This window comes from Nothobranchius furzeri, chromosome 16, assembly GCF_043380555.1.
Source record: "Nothobranchius furzeri strain GRZ-AD chromosome 16, NfurGRZ-RIMD1, whole genome shotgun sequence".
In the NCBI taxonomy this organism is placed as follows: domain Eukaryota; kingdom Metazoa; phylum Chordata; class Actinopteri; order Cyprinodontiformes; family Nothobranchiidae; genus Nothobranchius; species Nothobranchius furzeri.
This window is the reverse complement of record NC_091756.1, coordinates 39,823,018-39,831,386: the sequence shown is the minus strand read 5'-3', so window position 1 is coordinate 39,831,386 and position 8,369 is coordinate 39,823,018. Positions and strand designations below refer to the sequence as shown.

The 8,369-nt window shown below is 41.3% G+C and overlaps 1 protein-coding gene across 1 annotated transcript; it reads left to right on the top strand.

Moving 5' to 3' along the window:
* Positions 1–1,723: 1,723 nt before the first annotated feature.
* On the top strand, positions 1,724–6,197 carry LOC107387562 (C1q-related factor). Its single transcript, XM_015962583.3, has 2 exons — positions 1,724–2,481; positions 5,880–6,197. Exons 1-2 carry the CDS (start codon positions 1,855–1,857, stop codon positions 6,057–6,059), a joined length of 807 nt encoding a protein of 268 aa, XP_015818069.3. The 5' UTR covers positions 1,724–1,854; the 3' UTR covers positions 6,060–6,197.
* The last annotated feature ends 2,172 nt before the right edge of the window (positions 6,198–8,369 follow it).

Genomic DNA, 8,369 nt, shown 5'->3' with positions numbered 1-8,369 from the left:
ACACTTGCAACTTCAGAGTGCTGGTCCGGTCTACTGGATTTAGAAAAAAAAATGGAGCTGACATGCCTGGCACTGCAGTCTGCTTCCAGCATCGTTCCAGAATGTTTTAGATCATGAACACAGCCTATTTGTTTAATTTAGTGATGAATCATTCCAGTAGAGAATAACGAAGGCCGGGGAAACATTTCAGCTGTTAAATTAAGGTGTTAAAATGACAAATGCACAGCAAGGAGATAAGTTTAATTTTCAGTTTGACCAGAGAAAATTAATAATGGAAACTAGGGGGTGCTAAAAGCAAGCAAAACTGGTTAGTGTCGCTTTAAAGGGATCAAATAATAGAAGTTTAGAAGTTTGTCCTAATTCAGAGCAGATATGCATGATTTTCTTTTTGTTTTCAGCTGCAACCCTTAAGTGCATCACTTTAAGCAAGAAAATTTGCATGCATTTCATGCAAATTCCATCAGTTATTTTCCACTAAATGAGCTAGAAGCTTACACAGAACTACAAAAGCAGGCTTGCACAGGAAAATTGTGTTTTTGTTCTGTCTGGACTCAAATATGCATGTTCAGCATGACAACATGATTTTTACATATTTTAATACATTTTACTTGTGTTCTTCTAAAAACCCCAACTTCTTATGATATGGAACATCATGTCAGTATGAATCTCTGCTGCAGATATAACTGCCAAATTAATTAGGAGCATAAGGAAAAGCCAGCTGGAGGAGAAAAACTCAATTGTGTTTACCTTGGCTGTTCCTTATATTACCTTTACATTTTTTCATGGACTACCTGCTTTCAAGCTGGTTCAATCAGACTGTGTCACAGCTGTCATTTTGGCCCAATCGCAGGTAAAATATAATTCATGATATTTATAGCAGCTGCATTCTGTTAAGCCGCTGCAGTTCCAGGGACTTCTGTAATGAATCCAGGCTCTCGATCATGACCCACCTGAACGTTTGAGGCTTCACTAAAAATATTCTCATCATAACTGTGAATCAGGAGACAAATGGCAGCTAAAGAAGCAACTTTTCTCCAGAGCAGGTAGACTGAACTGTGTTAAAGGAACAATGACAATTTAAAATTTTCTGATTTAAAAATATCAATCAATCAATCAATCAATGAGCTTTATTTGTTTAGCATGTTTAAAAACAGCCAAGGATTACCAAAGTGCTGAGCAGTGTTTCAGAAAAACCAAATTAGAACAATAAAATTACAATAAAAACAGCAATCAAACAGGAATCTGCAGGAATTAAAGTTTACGTTAATGGAGTAAAAGTTCTGCTGACGCGTTTGTTTATATCTGGCCGCTGCGCGCCGGGTGGGGGAGGGGGGACTCGGTGCTGCACACAGACAGCTGGTGTGATCAGCTCTGAAAAGCGTTGATCACAATTTGCAGATCACGTTTATTTTTCACGGAGATCGGCCACGGATTCCTCTTCCGGTCAGCATTCTAGGAATTGAAAAACTAACAGTTGGTCCCATGCTCGATGCTCGATTCCCAACCCTAGTACTGAGGGATGATGCTCACTGTCTCCTCCCCTTGCTTCTTTTCCTTTTTTCCCCCCTCTCATGCTGACTTGCTCTCCCTCCTCTCCTCCTTACTCTCTCCTCATGCTCTGGTCCATTCCTCCTCTCCTTCTCTCAGCTCTGTCAGTCACTCAGACTCACACCAGCTCTCTCTGGGCACCTTCTCCATCCTCAGTGATCCCCTTGTGTCTGTGCTTTGCCAGGTGGACGCACCCCCGCCCCCACAGTCACCATTTCAGCCCCGGAGAGTTCTAGGCTGGCAGCACAGCCCCTTCCCAGGCTGAGCATCGGGCGCAAGACCCTGGTGGCAGCTGCAGTAGGGGTCATGCTGGTGCTTGTTCTTGTGGTCCTCATCCCTGTGCTCGTCAGCTCCGTTGGCACAGGCGGCACAGATGACAGTTCCAGCCACTACGAGATGCTGGGCACCTGCCGGATGGTGTGCGACCCCTTTCCCAGCACCACAGGAACGGACGTGCACCCGGGCACGGACACGTCAACTTCCAGCTTTCTGGTGGACAATGAGGAAGATCTAATCGACCACAGCATTGGCCCTCCGCTGCCCACGTATAGGGCTTACGGTCCGCAAGGTAAACCAGGACGTCCAGGTAAGCCTGGACCCCCAGGGCCCCCTGGAGAGCCAGGTCCACCAGGACCAAGAGGACCACCTGGAGACAGTGGAGATTTCGTCCAAACGGGGATTCTAGGGGCAGTTAGCACAACCACATACAACACCACGCCCCGAGTGGCATTTTACGCAGGACTTAGAAACCCTCAAGAAGGTTACGACACACTGCGGTTTGATGACATTGTGACTAATGTTGGTGGGAGCTATGAAGGTGCAACAGGCAAGTTCACCTGTAAGGTTCCAGGAACGTACTTTTTCATCTACAACGTGCTGATGAGAGGAGGAGATGGTACCAGCATGTGGGCTGATCTGATCAAAAACGGTCTGGTAGGTGAGACTTTTAACACTGATCGATCTCAGCTTTAGAAACTAACTGTTGATGTTGAGGAATGCCAAAACTATACATTTGTAAAACACGGACAACTATGGAGTTATTGTTAAAAATATCCCTTTAAATGTAATGAACTCACATCAAACTGCCCAGGGAACAATGCAACCAGTGTGCAGGCGGTTGAAATTGTGTATTCATGTGTGCAATGCTTTTAGACTCAGCCTGGTGTTATAATCTGGCATTATGACAATCCACACTGGCACTCTGCCAGATCGTTTGTCCGTGCATGTTGCATATCCAGAGAAGTACACATTGACATGAGTGGAAGAGGTGCAGCCCCCTATCAGTGATGTGCACACATCAGAATACACCCTGGGGTACTGGCTAGTTCAAAGCTGCCTCCCTTTAAAATACAACAAACTTCCAAGGTTGTATCGGTGCGTGTTATCAAGCTGCCTGTCAAGCCGAAGCATTTAAATACTCATTCACGATGTTTGCTAAATTCATGGATACATTTGCAATGTCCAGAAGGCCCCAGGCAATGACGACGATCAAACAACTTGCACATCTCTGGCATAACACTGTGGAGCAAAAGTCTCACCCTGACTGCAGCAGGAATGGAAAAAGTAATGCAAACTTCGGTAGATCTCTGTTTCTTAGTAAAGAACAATAGCATTAGAAGTTTTATTTGACTAAGTAAAATAAAAAAACACACTTTGTATATAAAAAAGAACAAGGTAGTTGTTTCTTGCTGCTGTCATATTTGATTTAATCAAATTACAAGGTGTCTGTTCTCAAGAGGCAAAATGCCTTAGACATTAAAAACAAAGGCAACAAAAACAAATCCGAAAAATATATCACTTTATCAACAAACATGTCACTAACGCTGTATTGTGCAGCTGTCATGTGGGGTTTGTTATTGTCTTAGTGTTTTTAGCTCAAGCCTGATTGCCTGCATAGATGCGTGAACATTGTTGTCTGTGGAACAAACAAAAATACACATGTCTTGGCAGAGATGTGCGTTATCTTCCTAAAAAGTATGCATTTAACACAGATTAACATTTACACTTCAGATTTATAAGAGGTACATGTGTAAAAGATTTAGCCCTTTACAGACTGAGCCATGAAGTACTAGTCAGAATATTTTGTTTATAATTAGGCATTTGTTGGCTAATGTTGAAACAAAAATTATGTTATATCCATAATCTCTATATGTATTTATATTACAGAACTACAATAATAAAATAAATAATATTGGCACTTACCACCCACTCATCAGAAGACATGGAGAGGATTAGTTTCAGCAGGTTTTAGAGGAATGCACTAGTCCTGTTAAAGAGGTAGAGGCCTTCGAAAATGTAGAAGTAGGAGGTTCAGATATTATAGATGTTGAACAGAAACTTTGTATCTCTAAAACCAGTACTTCCCACAAAAATAAAATATACTTATTCATTTTAATAATGAATATATTTTGCCCGGTCACGTTTTGACACATTGAATTAAATTGTCATTCTTTTAAATATGTGGAACCCTGAAAAAACATTTTTTCTTAATCTTATTTCTGATTATAATGGGTCACTCTGAGTTTTTCATGCAGGCTGAACAAGACTCCTACACTTATCTCCTGTATTAGCTTCTGGTAGAAAACAGACGGTGAAACTCTAGGATTGGAAAATTCTGACAGATCTACGTCACACTGTCACTGATCATTCAAGGACTCACACATCCTGAGTCACAATGAGGAAGGCTGTTGTTGGTTTAGGATCCAGGAAACAGCAGAGAACGTCTCAGTAAGTAGAAGCTAACATTAGCATTGGTAACTACCACACAGCAGAACTCCTACTTTTTTTGCCTACCTGTTAGGATATTTTAATTTAATATATTGATATTTTAACTATCACGCCATACCGTATGTCTGATTTTGTGAAAAAGCATTATAAAATGTGTTTTTAGTTGGGTAAGCACCTTCCTCAGTGGAAATAAATGCACTGGGGGCAAATAGAGACCCATCCAAAATGGCAGCCAGCTACAGGTAATGGGGATATATGCTTCATGCCCAACAACAAAAAAAAAAAAAAAAAAAAAAAAACATTTGACCGGCATAGGACTTTAAATAGAGGTTATGAAATGGAAAAGTAAACAACTAACACACGTCAGCTCCATCAGGGGGTCTGATGGATCTGACAGTTTATTATAATCTTTTGGGCTTTTGCAAAAATCCCTCACTCTCAAATATAAAATTTCAAATAAATTTTAAGGGTGTTTTTCACCTCATAAATAATCCATTGAGACATGATGAATAAAGTTTTGAATTATAGCTATTAAGTGACATCAAAGAATAAAAAAAAAACATTTAATCCTAAAGCAAAAGCTCGCCATATATCGTGTTCTGTTATTGGAAGATCAGCTATGTAAACTTGGCTGAGAGCCAATCAGATACAAACTAATCATAATGACTAAACATGGAGATGATAAAATGAAAAATAACGTCTATGTCTTCACATATAGTCAAGAAAAAAGACAGTAAAGTGGTTCTGTTTGGTCATTGAGCTTGACAGGCTTTGACATAATTAAGATAATTGAGAGAAAAACAGCTGCAACAATTACCACATGATTACATCTCATTTTCTTTCTGGGCTGCTTCTTTGTAACTTCTTTTCACATAGAAAGGGACATTTTAATTAATGTAAATTCATGATTGTTTGCTGCTCAAGCAAAGAGTAGCGTTTGCTTTAATGTCATAAAAATCCATCATGGTGCTGTCATCGGCCCCTTAACCTTTCCTCTCTGACTGCGCTTGGCTCCTCACAGGCACTTGGAGTCCGTGCACGCTCACTGGAGGACGAATCTTAGTTTGACTAACCTGCTGCACGGTTTTGCCGAAGCTGGGATTATATTTATACGGTTGGTGGGGGTAAAGCTGGAGATCACTAGACATTAGCTTAAGCTCAGAAGGGATATGTCTCCCATGGGATAACTGTGCATGCAGAGGAACTTAACCAACCCTCTGTAATTACCCCGTGTTGACACCATGACACTTAGATGCAGCGAAACATGACATTTTTCTGAGCTTCACCCAGAGAAAGGTGGATGTTAAAGCACAGTACAAGATGAGGGGAAGAACTTTTGCTGGCATCCTTCCTCACAGGCATCTGACTCAAAGCCTGACCCTTCCATCTGACTCATAAGATAAAAAACAAGATATTCACCAAAGGAGACAAACTTATACAAAGAAAAACTGCTTAATTCGGGACTCTGTGTGTGTGCAAGCTTGCTTTGGATGACATGAAATCGGTTCATCTTTGTGCAAAAAGTCATGATTTCTTTTCTTCTTTCATCTGCTTTTGTGTTTCTTCACTCATCCGCTGTTGGTTTTTTGTGTGTAATCTTCCAGGTCAGGGCCAGCGCCATCGCCCAGGACCAGGACCAGAGTTATGACTACGCCAGCAACAGTGTCATTCTTCATTTGGATGCAGGCGATCAGGTTTTTATAAAACTGGACGGGGGCAAGGCTCACGGGGGCAACAGCAACAAATACAGCACCTTCTCAGGGTTCATCCTCTATGCGGACTGATCCAGGCTCAAAGGTGAAAGGTCACAGCCTGCAGACATTCTTATAGTGAGGTTGCCCACAGCCACTGATCCACAGTCAGACGGCTCGTGGCGATCTTTACAGTCAGTGGTTCTCACTGTGGATTTGTAGTTATTGGTAACTCTGCCTCTTTATCGATTTTCATTTGCTGTATTCTGGGTGCCTATGTTGCTATGCTCATGAAACACGGGCGACGTAACAGTGTCAGTCACTGCCATGTGTCATCCTGGGCACCGTAAGAATTGTGATAATGCAGCGGCCTCACCATCATTCCTGAGCTGTCATGTCAAATTCACGTCTGGAGATTTCACAACGAGGATGGCTAGAATCTTGGTTAATGTGATCTTTGGATTTGTGCTCAAATCAGGATCCTGCTTCTTACAGTGCTGTGAAAAATATTAACCTGCTTACAGATTTATTCTGTTTTTGTGTCTTTATATGTCCCTGTTAAATCTTTCAGATCAGCACATTTCAATATCAGACAAAGAAGTTCCAATTTTGTCCCCTCTGTCTGCAGAATATTCTCCCAAAAGTCTCAAGGATCATCAAAACGTTATTTTGGGGGAGATGAAATGTGTTTTCTTTTGGTCAACATAGATTTTGGCCTAAAAATTCCCCATGGAGGCTACTTTTTTTATCTGCCCCTACCTCTCGTCTCTTTACTATTGTAGAATCATGACCTCTGACCTTAACCACGTGAAAACTTTAGGACTTAAAGGACCTGTAGCATGTTATTTTACACCTTCCAGACAGGACAATACATGAAAAAATGTCATAGTAATTTTTTATGAAATGTGTTATTTTTGTGACTTATTTCTTCAGTCTATAAATAAGACGCTTAGATTTGATCAAACCTCGCCTCTTTTTGCATCAATTCCACAAATTTCATGCCCCACACAGCTCTTACCGCCTCCCCGTCCCACTGTTAAGTCACCAATATTTGCATATGTGTACACACATATATATATACACACACACACTACAAAGAGAGAAAAGCCAGCTGAGGTAATAGCAGATTTCCATCTTGTATCTGGAATTGTCGCAGAATTTTATAACCATTCAGTTAGCAGCTAGTGGTAAGACTTTCAGTTTTACTCACCGCTCTGAACTGTTCACTGGGCTAATTTTAAAGTTGGAATGACGCTGCTTTGAAGACATAATCCATCTGAAAAGCCACTACAGTACTTGCAGAGCTTTGACAAGCAGTCTGTGAAGTTACGATCACATTCTGGCTCGGTTTTTGAGAGTTCCTGACAACAAAATCTAACAATTTCTGCATATCAAACTCTTCTTTGAGAAGACTGGACAGGAATCCTATTCCTCTCACAGACAAATATATATATATATATATATATATATATATATATATGTACATTTTTTTTTTTTTTTTTTTTGCATTCCGGGTTATATTTAAAGTGCAGGCTAGATAAGAAAAAAATCACTTCTTCACAACTGTGGAGATTAAACGTCCTGCTAGCTACATGGAGAGACTGGTTGTTATTGTTTACAGTTCAACTGAGGAGGGACCCAGACCCCCTCAGTAGGGGAGGAACAGGCCAGGTCACGCAGCAACAACTCATCCAGACAGCAGAGGATCTGCAGATGACGCAGGAAAAGGCATGTGTGAATTAAAAAAGCACGTTGGGGTGTGTTTTGTGGTGAAATAGCAATACAATATGGTAAAAACTCCAAAATGTGGATTTTTGCATGATTTAGGACAATGCCATACTGGGATTTTCTAGTCAAAGTCAAGTCAAAGTCATTTTTATTGTCATTTCTACCACATGTGCAGGACATACAGAGAAACGAAATTGAGTTTCAGTACACACAATTCAGAGATCAGACATACATGGGTAAGACACATGACAAGAATTGGTGACTGCGGTCATTCGCAACATGGGTCGCGCAACCTTAATAGATAGGTGAAAAGGGTGTTACATGAGGATAATTTGGGGGTAAGGTAAAAAAAAAGGCATAGCAGAGTTAGACCCAGCGGGGAGTAACTCTATTATACAAAAAAAAAACTCCTCAAACATAGAAGAACAAACAGCACAGATACAAAACATCAGAGTCCGATGGGGAGGCGGGGTTGGGCGGGATCCTGAAGCCTCCAATGGGAGCTGCCAGTACGGTGCATCAACCAGCTGCAGACCAGCAGGTGGGAGGGAGAGAGAAGGAACAGAGAGCACATTGAGTTTCCCGCAGGTCGCTGACCTCAGCAGAAGTCACAATCTGAAGGCAGGGGGGGAAGGTCCGGACACAGCATCTGTCAGCATTCTTCCTTTCGTGGGG

Bases quoted from the DNA above. Each gene is read 5' to 3' on its own strand.
- LOC107387562 (XM_015962583.3), top strand. From the start codon at position 1,855: ATGCTGGTGCTTGTTCTTGTGGTCCTCATCCCTGTGCTCGTCAGCTCC. The intron at 2,482-5,879 runs GTAGGTGAGACT...GTAATCTTCCAG, and splicing joins ATCTGATCAAAAACGGTCTG to GTCAGGGCCAGCGCCATCGC.